This window comes from Excalfactoria chinensis, chromosome 2 (genome assembly GCF_039878825.1).
Source record: "Excalfactoria chinensis isolate bCotChi1 chromosome 2, bCotChi1.hap2, whole genome shotgun sequence".
Taxonomy (NCBI): Eukaryota; Metazoa; Chordata; class Aves; order Galliformes; family Phasianidae; genus Excalfactoria; species Excalfactoria chinensis.
The window spans coordinates 49750081-49767331 of NC_092826.1; the positions used below are offsets into that span (position 1 = coordinate 49750081).

Genomic DNA, 17251 nt, shown 5'->3' on the forward strand with positions numbered 1-17251 from the left:
TGAGGAGGAGAATGAAACAGTGTCCATGTTCTAGACCAAGCAGGGCCATCAGCACAGGTACCTGGCAGCTGGGTGCCATAGTGCCTCTGAAAACAGGCAAGCACAGGTGGTGCGCTGCCTGTTCTTCTTTTGCGCCTCCACAGCGGGAGGAACAGCAGTATTTGGAAATAAAGGGAGACGGTATTTCCAGCCGCGCGAGGCTACGCGCCCACCATTTCTTCGCCGCTCCTGCGCCTTCGTGGCTCTGCGAGCGGCGCGCATCGTCGGGGCCGCGGGGCTACGGGCGCCGCTCCCCGCGGCGGGGCGGGCTCAGCGGGGGGCGGCCGGCCGCCTCCTCGGGAGGAGGAGGAGGCCGGGAGCCGCGGGCCGACGAGCCGGCTGCCTCCAGCGGGCGGCGGATGCCAGCTCCAGGTTTTCGCGGCAGCAGGGCCGGCGGGCGGGCGAGGGCCGCGGGGCGCGGCGGGGCCGGGGGCGGCGGGGGTCGGCGGGCGCGGGGGCGCGGGCCCCGCGGAGGCGGCGGGCCTCGGGCCGGAGGGGCCTCAGGTGGCGGGGTCCGGCTCCCACCTTTCTCCCCCGCCTTCCCCGCGCGCAGGGGCTGCGGGCTGCCCGTTTCCTGGTCTGGCAGAGAGAGGCAGTGCTGAGTTCGAGAGACAAAAATAGCCCTTCGCGGAGAAATATAGGGATCGCGCGTGCGGCGGGGAGGGAGCGGGGAGAGCGGCACCGGGCTGCTGCCGGGAGGAGCCCGCCTCGCCGCGCCGCTCCCCTCGGTGCTCGTTAGGCGTTGCTGCGCGGGTCTCTCCCCCCGCCCCTCCCGGCTCGGCGCGGCCACCTCGGCCCCTCGCATCCCTCTCGGGGAGAGGAAAACAAACAAACTCTGTTTTGATCAGAGCGCGGCCAGAGACCATTTTATTTGAGCAAAGCGGGGGGAAGAAGCGAAGAGAGAGCGCCGCGGAGATATCGGGATTTAAAGCCTGCTCCTCGCCGTCCCCCTCCCCTCTCCCCCCGTAAGACCCCGGTGCGCGCAGGCGGCAGCCTGACATCCCTCCCGAGCGGCGGCGATGGGGTGTCTGGGCAACAGCAAAACGGAGGATCAGCGTATCGATGAGAAAGCGCAGCGAGAAGCCAACAAAAAAATAGAGAAGCAGTTGCAGAAGGAGCGGCTGGCTTACAAAGCGACGCACCGCTTGCTTCTGCTGGGTAAGGCGGCGGGGCAGGGCAGGGCAGGGCCGGGGGGGGCCGGAGGGGGCAGAGAGCTGTTCGAGCCCCGCGGAGGGCCGGGCCGGGCGCGCCGCGACCCGCGGATGCCGGCCGAGGTGGGAGATGCTGCACGCCCGCAGCCCGGCCCGCGTGTCACCGTGCGCCCTCTCCCTTCTCTTCCAGGGGCCGGCGAGTCGGGGAAAAGCACCATCGTGAAACAGATGAGGATCCTGCACGTCAATGGCTTTAACTCAGAGTAAGGATCGCCGGCGCTCCGGGGCTTGTTTTTCGTTAAATGCTGGGAGCGGGTTGAGGTCGGGAAATTTCTGCCCGCATCCTCCGTTCCGGTGGCTCGGCGCCGCGTTTTGGGCAGGGAGGGGGACAGGGGAGCGAGAATAAGGAAATTGCTGCTGCTGCCTCCTGTTTGCGTTTCTGCTCCTGGCCCCCTCGCTGTACCTTACACTGTTGCTACTGCAGCGCTTGACAGGCCCCTGTGTAGCAACAACATGGCGACTACTTTTACATAGAAGCAAATAACTCAATATTGCATCTGTCTGCGATGCACAAATATATGTCAAGCCGCATTCAGGATGACAACGGCTGCTGTTTTTCCGGTATTTGGCTTAGCGTAAAACTGAAAGTAATTTGGCACCTTTGTTAGAAATCACCCTGTTTTCTGAGGGTGCATCGTTTTCTCTCTCAAGAGCTCTTTCCTGGAAATCACAATTAATCCGTAGCGTTAATTTCAGATATCGGCTGGCTTTCAGCTGTATGTTATTCATTTAGTGCCTGTCCGCAGCGTGCTGTGGAAATGAATAAAAATGGGAGAATGATTCCCAGTTCCGTCAGGGGAGGCTCTGCAGATGTGGCTGCGATCCTCTGGTTTAAGAAGGCGTGAGGGATGAATGGGCATCGCTCTTCATACTGTGCAAGAAAAGGGATAAGCAGAAAGATGCATTTGCCTTGCTGTTGTTTTCAGTTAGTTGGTGTAGCGACTGGGGAGCAGATAAACAAGCGATCTTTGGTGGGGGAGGGGGGGGAATAGCTGCAAGTGACTGAAGTGCTTTGGGAATCAAACTCAAAGTGTTCATATTTCTGTTTTAATGCAGAGAAAAGAAACAGAAAATACTGGATATTCGGAAAAATGTTAAAGATGCGATTGTGGTAAGGACATGCTTTATACTGTTCTTAAATGCTCGGGCGTAGCGGAAATGGTCAGAATTGTGCTCTCTAAGATTGTGCAGGGAGAAATCCTATTTTGCTGATCAGATTGGATTATCTTCTATTGATCCCGCATCTTAGATTTATCCAGATTAATGTGTTTGTTTCTGTTTTATCCAATTCTAGACTATAGTTTCAGCTATGAGCACTTTAATACCCCCGGTTCCATTGGCCAACCCAGAAAACCAATTTCGAATGGACTACATCAAGAGCATAGCTCCTCTTTCTGACTTCGACTATACACAGGTAAGAAGAGAGAAAAAACTGCTTCATTCTTCTTTGAGGGGGAACGCGTTTCTTTGCTTTGATTTGCTGATGCATTATTTGCTTCATTGGTGCCTTGTTTTCTTTTACTCTTTGGAAGATGCTCCTGACGAGAGCTCGTGCCAGCATTACCCCTGGCTTAACTTTCCTTCAAGGCTTTGGTGGTTGCACCTGTTCTAGTGTTTGTTTTCAGCGTTAGTTTGTCGTTACTGATTTCGATGCAGATGTTTGTAAATGCTGTTTTTGTGTTTAGTTCTTTAAAAGTTCTGATGCTGTTGTTCCTATTGACGCTTCAAATAAGACTGTCAAAAGCTGTTTTCCTGTGTGTGGAATTGGATGCTGGGTGTCAGTCTGCAGAGTTACGGTTCACCTGCAGCAGGGGATATAAAAGGAAATAAAAGAACGGAGTGCCCCCAGTAGTGTTTTCCATATTATTGCACTTTGGAGCAGAAATTCATGTGGTCGAGCAAGGTGGTTTGCTTCCTTATCTGCTTATTGTAGTTGGCCTGAGCAGTGGTTTCATTGCACGTGAGCATTGCCATCTTTAGATATGGAATCGTAAGCAAATGAGGGATTTCTGTACAGAGGTTACTCCTCTGAGATAACTTAGAGGTACCATGGAGAAAGGTGTAATCTATTCTGTATTTTGTGCGTGGTATGAAAACAAGTGCACAGACATAAATATCAGTGAAAATTATTTTTACAGTAGCGCGATTTAAAACTGGGCTTGGAATTACATATATGTGTATGCATATTATCAGGATATATCAAGAGCAATTTGTTACGGATACAGTAAGGACTATAAAAATCTTCATTTATTGGCTATATGATTATGAGTTGTTCGTGCTATCAGTATTACCAAAGAAGCCATTTACAATACAGTGTCTTTAGGTTATTATAGCTCCAGGGTGGAAGAGGGAGAAGGGGAAGAGTCGTTTCTTTATTATATGACTCATATTCTCTGGTGTGTGGTTTTGCCTCTGGTAAAGCTACGGCTTTGAAGGTTCAAGATAAAGAAAAAAAAATATCAGACATCTTGTTCAGTTAGGATTTAACACAGAATGCAGATGTTAAGAAAACGACTGTAAGGTACTCCCACATGGGGCATAATTGCTCAATTGGTAGATGCAAGTTAGTGGAAATGAGAAACTCTTTTTAGAGATGGAAGTCGAGTTTGACGTGAAATATGCCTTATGCAGGTATTTCAGTTCTGAGGCATTTTTGCTCATTTTCTCCTTTTGTTCGCTTTGATACGTTGTTTGTTTGGATGAAATAACTCGTGGCGTGTATCTTCTGCAGTTCTCTGTAATGCATCTTTTTTTCTGAGCTTCTGGGGGAGAAGTAAAAACCGAAGCAGACTTTCCATAGGGTTGGAGGAGCATCTTTTATTTTTAATGATGCTTCTGAAGAGCTTCTCCGAGAGAGAAGCCAACGATAGAGGGGCTGACTGAACTCTCTGTTGGATACCTCATAGAAGGGAAAAGCTTCTTCTTTTTGGGGGGGAAAAAACAGGGGTTCGGGGACTTGGAAGCGAGTAGTAATTCATTTGAAATCTTGATTCAAAGTCAGTTTTGGTTTAAAGTAAAGAAGATTAGCTCTGTTTTTTAAGTAGGATTTCTGATGAAACTGGTGTTATTTGAAACAGGTCTTAGTGAAAAGAAAAATAAAACAACCAAAAAGACAGTGGTTGCAAGCTTAAAAAGGGATGAAAAATCTGATTGCGTTCACGAAGTGAGTGAATGCAGTCAGTTATATGTCAGTTTCATCTATTCCTCTGTGCAACTCATAGGTTATGTGTTTGTGAGATGTATGGAAGGGCTGGATTTTCTTTTTTTTAATCACTGTGGCTTTAGCGTGCTGTTTCTCACCAGGAAGATGTGTGAGCAAGGCAGATTTGAAAATGTGCTATTGTGCTTCAGGGCTTGATTCTACTCCAGTTAAAGTTAATGATAACTTAAAGTAAAATTTATCTTTCCAGCTGGAATAACTTTTGACCCACGTAGCGTTTTGGTACAAGGACAAATATAATACGCGGATGGTAATCATCAGTCCAACAGTAATCGTTGCATTCTGCGCTAAGCATTGCTGATTGCTGGTGTTTGCTATAAGGCCTTCTGAACCAGAAAAACCCATGCGGTATTTAATAGTGTTCATTCAGCACTTGCTATTCTATCATCTGTATTTAAAAGCAGGTCTAAAGGGAAAAAAATGCTGACTAGAAGCAATACCTGAGCTTTGCCTAAGGGTAAATGTTGGCACGTTCTAAAACTTGACAAATGGGACCCTTCTTCCTCTGGATGAGGAAAGAGGTAATTTTAGGGTTTTTAACAGTATGGAGGGTGCTGAGCTGTAAAAGGTAACTGCCCCTTTTGCTGCAGTGTGCATTACAGGTGCGTTATCTTTAGGTTATTAGTCATGTAAATTCTTGTCTTAAAAATCAATGTATTTTAATTGAAGATGGATTTCAAATAAGCTTGATGCAAAATCTTTAAAAAAGAACGCACCATACCACCAGTCCTTAAAGAGAGACACCTGATGGTGTGCAGTTTCGTCAAAGGCACAGTATGGCCATCACCTGTGCACTAATTCAGATGTATTTGTGACATATCGGGTATGCTTGGATATGCGTACTTAAATTGCATACAAATTAACTAATACGTGTTTAATGGTGAGAGTTAGCCTTTAAAATAAGTAGATCTGAAACTACTGATTTCCTGTGGGTGCAACCATATTCTAACTCAAATTCATGATGGAGCTTCCAAGAACTAGACTGAGAATCAGATTCACATTTATACCTTTAATCTACAATTGAGGGTTTTGTATGTTGGGTCTTCTAATTACACTGGTCTCTACAATATGTAAGCCAAATGGCTGACTTTTGTAGTGATAAAAACTTCAAAACAAGTGTTTTCCTCTTTGTAAGATTGTAATATTGCTTTAAGAGCTTGTAAATTGCCCCCTCCCCATAATTTTACTTATTTGAAGAATAACTTTTAAAGATTTTGTTTCAGGTTTGCTACCTTGATGATTTACCTACTTGATATAAAACAGAAATCAGAGGTCTCTTGAATTCCATTGTGACTTGTGTGGTGTTTTTTGTTGCTTTTGTTAAAGAACTGGGGAATTCTTACCTAAATATGCCTGCTGAGTGATGGGTGCGGCCTAGTAGTATAAATAATAATACTTAAGGCTTGGCTTTTTTTTGTTTTTGTTAAAGAAGTTAATAAATGTGAGCAGGTCATGTCTCCATTGTAGTTTCTTCCTTGAACTCGTAAAAGGAATTGAGATAAATTTTCTTCTGATGACTACTTTAAGCATTATCTTAGCTCCGTGTTCCAGGGTGGAATCAGCAGTAAGGCTTTAAAACTGAAATGGAAGCCTGCACAGCACGGCGGGAAAGGGTTTTATTTTTTTTCCTTTTTGTTATTTTTGGCTAAGTGTTGATTGATAGTTGCTAAAGTTAACAGGAATTGACCTGTGCCATTTTTAATCCTTTATTGATGGGGATTTATTTTGTCCTTTGTGGAACAGAGTGAACATATTAAGGGCATATTATGCTAGTAGCTGTGGAAAAACATGGCGTGTTATGTAAGCGTGTGTGTATTCAAGTTCAGTTGCCTTTTACTAAAGTATTTTAATTTTGTGAGCGCAACACATTTGTATGGTGCTTAATTCCTTTAACTTTGTATTCTTTCAGGCCAGGTTCATGTGAACAGTTGGATGTGTGTATCTAGCAGGTAGTCAATTAGCTACAACCAAAGCGTGTAGTCTAATGTTTGCCTATAGGAACTAGTCACCAATGAACATGAATCACTTGTTTAGTAGAAAACATGCAGATACTTCATCCGATTATTGAGACTTATCAACGGACTCATTTTCCTTTGCTAAGAATGGTTTTAGGAAGGCAAAATATTTTGTTGAACCTTCATGAAACTGAATTGTGCCAATGTAGTCCCTTGTGCTCATTTTAGAACGCTGGTTTTAAAATCTATCTTATCAATCAGGCAAATTCAGCTTTCAAAAGATGTTAATGCAGGCACTGACAGGGAAAGTGCTTCAGAATCAGCTGGCCTGTGGTTTGCTCTGTGTTTTCAGATATGATCATTCGCGTTGAATTTCATGACTTGAATTTTCTTCCACATTTTCCTCATAAAAATGAGGATGTCATTTCTGTAATGTAAAGACAGGAGAAGGAAATAAAACTATGGTCATCACCTGAAGTTACATAGACTTTCTTTAGGCATTCCTTCTTGGATGTAATATTCATATTCATACTGACATTAGCACCTGGTGGTTGCTGGTTTACTTGGAATGTGTCACTGTGTTCGGAGAAACTGGAGAAGTTTGCTGAGGTGTATTTCTGGGCACCAGAAAATCTTGACACTAAATACTTAAAAAAAAAAGATGAAGAACATGATGAATGAGGTTCAGATGTGGTTAGACTTCCTTCGCTTGCACAGCTGATGCTGTGACTTCAGTATGCTATTTGGTCACAGCGTGTTAGGTTTCTGCATGATATGTACTTGATGGAGCCCCATTGGAGTTAGAAAACAACATCATCTTACATTTTTGTTTTTGAAATAACTTGCCGAATTTCCATGTTTCCCGGGCATATTAAAATATACCATGTTCTACGTGAAAATGTCATAAAAGAGAGAATACAGTGAATATTGCCACCGGTGGCTTCATTTGATTTTTCTTTCTAGCTAGATTTTTACCTTAGGGCTTTGTTTATCATCCGGGGTAGGATGAACAACCACAAGTTTTTATAGCTACCTGTGACGGTTAACATTACTGTAGTAATTCAGAATTAACTTCTAAGGATCAAGTAGGTTTTTAAACATTGTCGTTTGCCTTTTTCTCGGTCTAAGTTGGATGCTGGTGGTTCTTCACTTGTTACAGTATTCACAAACTTGATCTCGAAGGCTTGGTAATGATTAAGTGGTGTGGGTACAACAGTGTTATTACTCCCCTGAATGAACAACTAAGAAGTCTGTCAAAGCAGAGCACCTGCAAATACTGTGTATGCTAACCAAGGTGTCGGCAACTCCTCATTCTTCACACGAAGTCTAGCATTGTCAAGGAGACTGATATGGATAGGTAGTGGATACTGGGGAGAAGTAGCAGTTACACAACAGATAACATTTCTTTGCTGCAGTAGCTCTCATTTTGATGCTGTATGCATGTGATTAATTAACAGCAGATATGGAAGTTGTGGTCTTTCTGTGCTGAGAGCAGATTCTGCTGATGCCCTGTGATACCTTTTCCTCAGTATGAAATACCTGCTTGTGTTCAGATTTCACGGAAGTGTGTCTGGTTTTCATTACGTTGAATCCCTAATGTCCTGATTAGTCAGTGTTCGAGTGCAGAACTGTAAACATTTCATACCTGGGGTCAAATGAATACCTTGATGTTACAAGTTGAGTTGTTCCTATTCTCTTGAAGGATTAAGTTTGCTGTTAATGGGTTGGTCAATCAGAAGTGCTTTCAGAAATAACAAAGTGTTACTTTAGCCATGTGGTTGCAGAACCAGAAAATTGGAATGGGGATCAAATTGCAAACAAGTCTAGTGCGGTGTTGAAAAACAAGCCAACAGCTTCTTGAAGTGATAACGTATTGTGGAACTGTAAAATTATAAATATCTGCCACAGTTGTCTTTAACGTCTTTGTGTTAATTATTTGAAAAACACCCCGATTTTACTGAAAACACAATTAGGGCTTAAAATTGGAGTGGTTTGAGTAGGCTATAGTTCTTCTGCCAACAGCATGAAGACAGAGACTGGGAGCCATAGGAAGTCCTATGCATTATCACAAATGAGTGGCAGTATTCAGAAAAGAATAAAGAGTAGGTTTTTGTTTCTGAGTTTGTTTCTACCTCTTCCTATCTCAGTGCCATATGTTTGCTTTTCTTGTATGTATTTGTCTTTTTTAGAATATGTTTTTACATAGCTTTCAATGAAAAATAATGAATTTCAGTCTGAAAAGCCAATTACTCAAGAGAGGGTGATGAACAATGCTGCTTATGAATCAACAGCAGTGTTATATTCAATACGATGTTATCACAGTAACACCAAATGTTTCCTATCTTACGTTGTGAATCTGATTTTGCAGATAGTGAAGTGGTATTCACTCTTACCCAACTTGCCTTATTTATTATCATCACACGAGACGCAGATTTTTACTGTGAAACAGAACAGATAATGTCTATTTTGATTAGTACCTATATGACTTCTGTAGTACCAAAACTTCTGTAGTCTTCAGAATTGTTGGTATTTACTGGTATTACTTCAGTGAATGCACATTAACTGGGGGCTTTTTGAAAGTCAAGCCAGCAGCAAGTCAGATACTTCTTTTACATTCTGTCTTTTTTGGAGACAAATTTAGCTGAAAACTTTATATACTTCCATAGCACTTTATAAGGATAAAAATATTTTTACTTCTACATTTAGATATACTGATTTGATGGCAACTGGAAGACTAATAAGTCCAATTATCATTTTAAGTGGGAGTGACTGATTTTCATCACAGAACCAAAAATATATTACACGATCATTTATGAGCCTTAGAATATTTTTGTTCATCAGGTATTTTTCAGTGCATGCTCTAATTTAATTTTAAATCGGAGAAAGGTGACAGTGAGAGGTTAAAGCCTGTGCAACCATTGCTTTTGCACTGGCCACAGATCTGTGAAGGCATCTGATATATTTTCAGTTGTGGTTGCTGTTTTTGCCTTCCTTCCCAAGCTCTTGGCTGCTGCTTACGTGCCTTCTGTAAGCTGTGCAGGCGGCAGCAGTCCTCCACCTCAGACTGCAAAGTGCTGAAGATCTGCCGTTGCTGTCTGGTGTCTGAAGGACAGCCTGAACAGCCTTTCTGGATCGCAGATTGATCTTGATTCCACATCTTCCTTCAGGAAAGAAACATCAGGAAAGAAATTCGTGCAAATTTTAGCACTTAGGTTGATTTACCTTGAAATCGTTTATTAAGAATTAACGTGTATTTAAAAACCGTTGCAAGAACTTCATTTATTTGCTCCTTCATGTGTAGTTGAAACAGCATTATAATGAAGCTAAATATAAATACAGACAAAGAGTAGCCACATTGCTTAACGAAGACACGCTGTCCAATTAGTCCAAGGATGATGGCGACATTTCAGACTTACACAAGTGGCAGTTTTCAGAGGAAGGGCAATGAAATATTTAATGAATTGTCATTATTTATAAGCTGCATTAAAACAGGTTTTCCATCGCAGCCAGTGAGACTGTAAACATAGTGGAATATGTTAAACAGTTGTTGTCATTATCAATTAATTATTTGAATCTCTTTAGCCAAAGATGACTGGTTGGTGATGGCTTTGGCCATTTTTGAGTGCTTTGTAAAAGTAATGTGTTTACTAGTCAGGGAGAATCCTTTTATTTCGGTGGTTATGGTTTAAATAAATAAAAAAACAACATGTTAAGGGATAAATAATCACATGCACACACATTGTCACTGAAGCCAGAGAGACCTATGGACCAGAGGATATCACCTACTCATGCAATAATAGTGTCATTGTTTGGAGGATCAAAGAAGTGAGTGTTCATTGGCACAACAGCCATAAATCTGAGCTGCATGCCCTTTCTTCAGCATGTGATGCAATTCAAACTGGAGTTTCTGGAACAGTGTTAAGCACTGCCAGCGTAGACCTTAGCAGATTTTTTTCATCACTTCCATGGCTTCATCCATTGATTGATTGTATTTATTGTCAACAGTGGATTATCCTCTTTAATGTCAATGTAGTCTACACCAGCAGACTGGATATTTGGTTTGTGGAAGGCACCAGTTTCATCAGAGGAATAGAGAGTGAGTTCAACAGTAAGAACAGAAGACTCTGTGTCTCCCTTGCCTAAAATGAAGTAAATAAGTTTAAAACACAGAGGTATTCCAGATGATGTTCCCTCCTGCCCCCCTCCAAATATTGAAGCAGCTTTTTATGATAAATGTAAATAGGGAAGTAATGCAGATGAGTGGCAAGAGCAATGTCTGTTTGCAGTTTGCTGAATGTTATGGCTGTGATCTTTGTTCTGCCGCCTATTTAATTTCATTTGCTCTTCTGTTAAAAGATTCAAGTGTTTTACTCCAGTTCTGGGAGCTTTTCTTAAGGATGTAATTTGTACAACGCAGTTTTAAGTTTATATTGTCTTTTACTTTGGAAAGTCTTGCAGTGATTTCTCGGAACAGAGCTACATCTGGTTGTAAACATGCCAGCTATCATATGAAGCATGAAGATTATGCTTTCTTACTTTAAATCAGTAGATTAATTTTAGTTGGCTTAAAGTGGATCCTTGTAATTAATCTACTCGAATTTGTTTTTAAAACCTATGTTGGATGTTTTGAAAGAATATTTATCCTTAGGCAAGAAGAATATTGGGATCTTTATCCGTTATGTCGACTTTAGAGATGAACTTTGCCATTTAAATCTTTCAAAAGTAAACCTTCTCTGACACTCCTGCCAATTCATTCCCTTTGAGTTTTCTTATTGCTGTCAGTGGGACTTAAACATATTTTAATGCAATATAATTATCCCACTGTTTGAAACTGTGAAATTGTTTAGCAAGATAAAATAGGCTAAAGATACGCAAGTCCTCTTATCTCTGTTAAGCTGGTGAACGCTTTTTGATCACGTCCACCCTCACTTCCATAGGATGTTAAGTGACAGAGCTGTGCAGATCATTCTTTTCTTAACTTACACCCACGTTCTTTCTTTCATATCAGCTAAATAATATCAAATTTAAGAACTGTCAGGTAGGAAAAACAGAAGAGGCAAAGAATGGTTAAGTCAAACAGGGAGAAGTGTGTTCTCAGTTCCCTCTGCAGACAGCTACCAACTCTCTGCCTGCAGAGCTGGAGTTTGCCAAGACTAGCAGTGGGACCTGGAAGTCAGTTCCAGAGCTACTGGGTTCAGGCTGGCTGCATGGAGGAATTCACAACCTGAGTCAGAAAGAAAAGGCAGGAGGGAAACATAAATAGAAAGCCCTTACGCTACAAGTATGTGGTCATTTGTTTTATTTTGCCATTAGAGAGAGGAGGAGATCAGGTACTTCCACGTTCCTGAAAGCATGTCATTAATCATCAGATTTTTAGCAGGTCTTACAGGAAGGTGAGGCTTCCTGGTAGAGTTTGCTAGACTTTGAATATTGGGGTAAGAGTATTTTTTCTGGCAGAAAGGCATCCTTTAGCTTGAACTTCATCTTGTGCTTTGTTTTTGTTTGTTGTGGTTTGTTTCTTTATACCAGCATTGCCTTCTCCTTGGGGGAAGAACAGACTGATGTATCTGGGACAACACACTTTTATCCGAACAGCAGAGCTTTTATTTTTCCTCTCTTAGAATGATCATTTTAGTCTTTCTTATAATTTGCTGACTTCCTCTCTACATTGTAACAACAGTCAACCAAAAAAATCTAACCAACAAACAGCAGAGTGGGGTCTATTACAGATATAAAGAATAATTAGTCAGGGAATCATAATTAGTCAGAAATCATAATTGGAAAATAATTGGATTGAATAAATATATCAGTAGGGGCAAGTAACAACGCATGTTTTGGAAAATCTAACCTGCAAGAATTTTCTCTGCTTGTGCAGAATTAAAGGATCAAATTTGGAGCTTGTCCTGTGGAGCAGGTTTTGAGTTCTCACCAATGAATGAAAGCCTAGCAAGAAGTAGAATGGTCCACAGAAATAGAGCTCATCCTAAGATCCTGTATTGCCTTCGGTCCACTTTTGCAAATGCTTAAATGTGTGCGCAAAGGTGGACTTAAATGCCTTGCTGGTGTACTGTTAGCTCAGTGTGCCTGAAGCTGAATATCCGGTTATGCAGTGATATTAATACTGAAGTCACAAACACTTTCAACTGAAAAACAAAACCAGAAAATCATTTTTTCCGTGTTAAATATATATTTGGGAGGTTGTTGAGCTCTTTTATGGATTTTCTTGGGGGTGGGAAAAATTGTGTAGGTTAAAGATTGGCACAAAACTTGAAATAAGCAAAATCTTCTTCAGATAAGTGACAGTTCTCTGGATGCTATTAAGCTGTGAACAGTAGGTCTTTTCAGTAATCACTGTGATTCATTTTCATATTGTGTTTTTTCTAATAATAATATCTTTAAAAGGCTTACAGAACAGTAGGCTGCACCAGCATAACTTTCTGTGCTGAAGGGAAGGGTTCATGCATGGAATCTTAGATAATCTACCTTAAATTGATCTGCACAGCTCAATAATACCGTAAGAAAACTGTAAGCTCGGGTCACAGGTTCATGTAGCACCGAGTCTCATCTCTGACGATGGGCAGTAGCAGCACTGGAAAAAGACTGTAAGAATGGGGCAAGCATATAGTAGGCATGGTAAAATTCCCTGCATTTATTCTGTCAGTCTCTTTGGATTTATAGCTATTTTTTTGACATTTGAAGTACTTACCTAGTTTAAAGTTTGTGTTGTATGCGTGTGGAAGTACCACTCAAAGGATTTTTTTGTTGTTTTCTTTCTCTCTTTTTTTTTTCTTTGAAGCCAGTCTGTCTTGTCTGGTTTGTCATTTTGTTATTTCATCTCTTCCCTACTGTCCTCCTCATTACATGCCATATCCTTCCAAATATTTATCTTTCAGCTTAAGGAGTCTGTTTAACTGGTTCTCTTGCAGGACTCCTTCCATATCTTCGCTGATTCTTCTCTCCCTTCCATGTTTCTCTGACTTCTACCAGACTCTGTTTGCAATTGGAGGCCGTAGCTACTCACAGTGTTCACAGTGTAGGTACACTGTGGGCTTATACAATAGTGTATAAATACTGACTTGATATTTCTTATGGAATTGGTTTTATATTTTTATAGAATTAGAGTAAATGAGCGCAGTTGCAGGTAAGAGGCATATGTGTGAAGGCCTCTACAACAATAGCTGCACAGCCCAAAGGGTATCGTTAATGGCAGTTACCCTCATTCTTCTCAGGTGTTACAAGATCTGTCACGTATTTTGACTATTTAAAAAAGAAAATAAATACATCATTGCATTCCATTGTAATATTCTGTCATACAGAACCATAGGATTCTTAAGAGTTAGAAGGGACCTCTGAAGGCCATCTAGTCCAACTCCCCTGCAGTGAACAGGAGCACCACAGCTACATCAGGTTGCTCAGGGCCTGATCCAGCTTTGCCTTGAAGTCTTCAGCGACAGGACATCATTCGCTTCACTAGGCAACCTGTTCCAGTGCCTCACTGCCTTCGCTGTAAAAGACTTTTTCCTTACATCTAACCTAAATCTACCCTCTTAGAGCTTGAATCCATTTCTCCTTGTTCTATCACCACAGACCCCACTAAGGAGTCTGTATGTTTTCTTCCTGTAGCTCCCCTTTAGATACTGAGAGGCTTCTGCCACAATACCTCACAGACTTCTTTTCTCCAGGCAGAACATCCCCAGCTGTCTCAGCCTGTCCTCATAGAAGAATTGTTCCATTCCATGGATCATTTTTGCAGCCCTCCTCTTGGTGCGTTCTAACAGATTCTGTGTCTCTCCTATACTGAAGACTCCACATCTGGACACAGTAATCCAAGTGAGGCCTCACTAGAGGCAGGAGGTAGAGTGGCAGGACCACCTCCCTCAATCTGCTGGCCACATTTCTTTTCATGCAGCCCATAGTCTGGTTGGCTTCCTGGGCTGTGAGGGCACATTGCTGGCTTATGTCTATCTTGCCATCCTCTAGTACCTCCACGTCTTTTTCAGCAGGTTTGCACTCAATCATTTCATCCCCCAGCTTGTGTTGGTAAAGAGGGGTTGCCTCAACTCAGGTCCAAGATTTTGCATTTGGATTTGTTGAATCTCAGGATGTTCACCTGGCCCCACTGTTTGAGCCTGCCTAGGTCCTTCTGGATGGCAGTGACATGTCTTCTCATTTGCTGTATTGCCATGTATCCCTTATGAAAAAACATCTTTTAACTTATCAGCCGTGACTAATATTTTCTTCTGTGCAGAAGGAGAACACGCTTTATTTTTATTCTTAAAATGGAAAAAAAGAAAAAATTGGTCTTCAGCCTGATTTTGGAGAGACAGTGTTTACAGTACCACGAAGGACATTGCTGCTTTCAAATCTGCTCATCATTCCTTAATTGTTCTTTATGATTTGCCTAATTTAGCAGAAAGGAAGATCACGGTTTGAAATCCTCTCATAAGGATATTTTAGAAGAGTGCCTTTTTGTTGTTGTTGCTTTGTTACAGTCCCCAATGCTGTGTGTCACTGAGAGAAAATGTTTTGAACTTTTTGATATCCCTTGGGGAAACGCTACAAGTAGCAGAATCTTGTTATTTTTAGGTCAATTTAGGTCTGACATGATTCAGCACTTGTGGTTTGTTGGGGGGGGGAAAGAGTTGTAGATTATGATTAAAGGAGCAGAAATAGCAAGGAGTGGTTACTAGAAAAGGAGTCATCTTACTGTTAAAATACTTTTTCACTTGGCTTCCCTTCTTTTTAAAATGTTCATCTCCATTCCCATATATATTTCCCATATATTCCTTGTGACTGATACACTTCGGAGAGAATTTAGAACAGCAAATTGCCTTCAGATCTTGATAATACCATTTAAGTCTGTCAAGCATGATTGTCTCCAGCAGGTCAACCACCGATCCCCTTTTGACAGCCTCTCGGGAACAAACAGCCTCTAGGAAAAGGGGTGGAGAAGACATGACATGCAACATAGCTGCTTATAGTGCAGGAAAAATTCCTTGTTGTAATAGTGGACCACAAACAATGAGTTAACTCATCCTAAGTTACATTAACAAAGCATGAATTACAAAAAACACATGAATTAATTATGTCATTATCTTTGGCGCTAGTGAGGTCTTCAGCTGGGATATTGTATCCTAGCACTGGGAACTGAACTTCAAAAAGCAAACAAGAAAACTCAACTTTTTTGATGTTCTTCAGAGCATCAAGAACAAGGAGAGACTAGGGAAACTGGGTATTTATACTCTTGAGAAAAGAACTCCCTGTTTTGAAAGAAAAAGGGAGATAAATACAGTTTTAAGTATTTTTAAAAGCTGTAATTATGTATTCTTGTGCCTAACTACAAAGGCTGCTCCAAAAGTAATGCCTCTTATTTTATTATTTTGGCCCACAATATCAGAGATGGATATTAGTGGTACAGCAGTAGAGAATTGAACCTTCCCACTAATATTCCATTACGTGTTGCTGCCATGTGACAGATGGCAGCAGAGGGGCAGACTGACTAAATAGCATCTGACATGAAAATGTGTCTGAAGCAAAGGAGTGTCACTGAATTCCTCCACGTGGACAAAGTGGCACCTGCTGACATTCACTGATGCTTGCTGAATGTTTATGAAGACCAACTGGTGATGGGAGCACAGTGAGACGGTGGGTGGTGCATTTCAGCAATGACAACAGCAACAGTGGGTTACCTCTGCTGGTGTGGATTTGTGTGAGTGAGGCATGCAGGCTCTTGTTTATTGCGGGTAAAAATGCAGAGCTAATGGTGGTGACTATGTTGAAAAACAGTGTTTTGTAGCTGAGAATCTTCTCTATCAAACAGTGTTATTGTTCTCTTTGTATCTGTTGTTGTTTCCATGGAAATAAATAATAAGCATTACCTCCTGAACTATCTGCCTGTTTAGAGAAAGGAAATGAACTTGAAGAGAGGAGAAAACTCTTCAGTTTTGTATGGGGGTCTGCATTTTCAAAATATTCTGTAACAGTGACTTTAGGAATCACAATTTACCAAATACAATGAAATATGAATGCCCAGTTTCAGGCATTTAATGCTGAGTTCTCCAGGTCCCAGGTGTCAGGTGAGTAGTTTTGAAGCATTGGTGACAGTTCCCTGTTCTAGCAGCAGGAAGGTCTATATGCTGTCACTTTGAGAGCATATGTTGTGTACTGGGATCCTCAAGAGAGGTTGGAAAGAAGAGCTCTGGCAAAATTGGTGATATTGCTATCAAGTGGTTTAAGGAATTCTTGGGAAAGCCATTCCAACCCAAGCCATTCTGTGAATCTGTGAATCCAGGTTTCACAATTTATCATAATCTGTTTAGCAAATCCTGTAGAAAGGAGAAACAGTTTTTGTTTCTGGTAAGGCTGGCTTCTTATTTACTTGATGGAGAACATGTAAGGAGAGAAAGATGTTGAGGTACATCCAGCAGTACTATTATTTCAAGTATGAACACACTGAAAGGTGTATCCATTTTTTTCATTTTAATTTTTGTTCCATAGTGATTAGGAGCATTGCCAAGTACTGATTCCCAGTAGCTCCCACTAAACCATGTCCCTCTACACAACGAAAAGGGAAATGAAAAGGGAAAATGAAGCAGAATGTTTGTTAATCAGTTTATGAAGGGCTGCTTTACAGAATTTGGAGGTACAATGAGGAGAAAGTCCTGCCTCTGACAGTCGGCTTGAGTGCAAGGGGAATTCCAGGCATTTGCTCCCAGCAAGAGTTTTCCTTTATTCTGAGCACTCTTTGTTTGCTATACTCACTTACTGGCTGAGTTCTATCCATGTGTACTATTTCTGGGCAGGTTTTCTTGGTGTTGTTAGAATGA

At 41.7% G+C, this 17251-nt stretch overlaps 1 protein-coding gene across 3 annotated transcripts in view; it reads left to right on the forward strand.

Moving 5' to 3' along the window:
- The window catches only part of GNAL (G protein subunit alpha L), a 178487-nt gene that overhangs the window by 64183 nt on the left and 97053 nt on the right, over positions 1 to 17251 (forward strand). Inside the window, exons 1-5 of one of the 3 annotated variants that reach the window (XM_072328058.1) lie at positions 278 to 411; positions 888 to 1197; positions 1381 to 1453; positions 2307 to 2361; positions 2545 to 2664. In XM_072328058.1, coding sequence (XP_072184159.1) covers positions 1059 to 1197; positions 1381 to 1453; positions 2307 to 2361; positions 2545 to 2664 — 387 coding nt within the window. In that variant the 5' untranslated portion in view covers positions 278 to 411; positions 888 to 1058. Of the gene's footprint in view, positions 1 to 277; positions 412 to 703; positions 1198 to 1380; positions 1454 to 2306; positions 2362 to 2544; positions 2665 to 17251 lie in introns of those variants that run through there. The other 2 variants (XM_072328057.1, XM_072328056.1) reach the window with 2 other exon arrangements.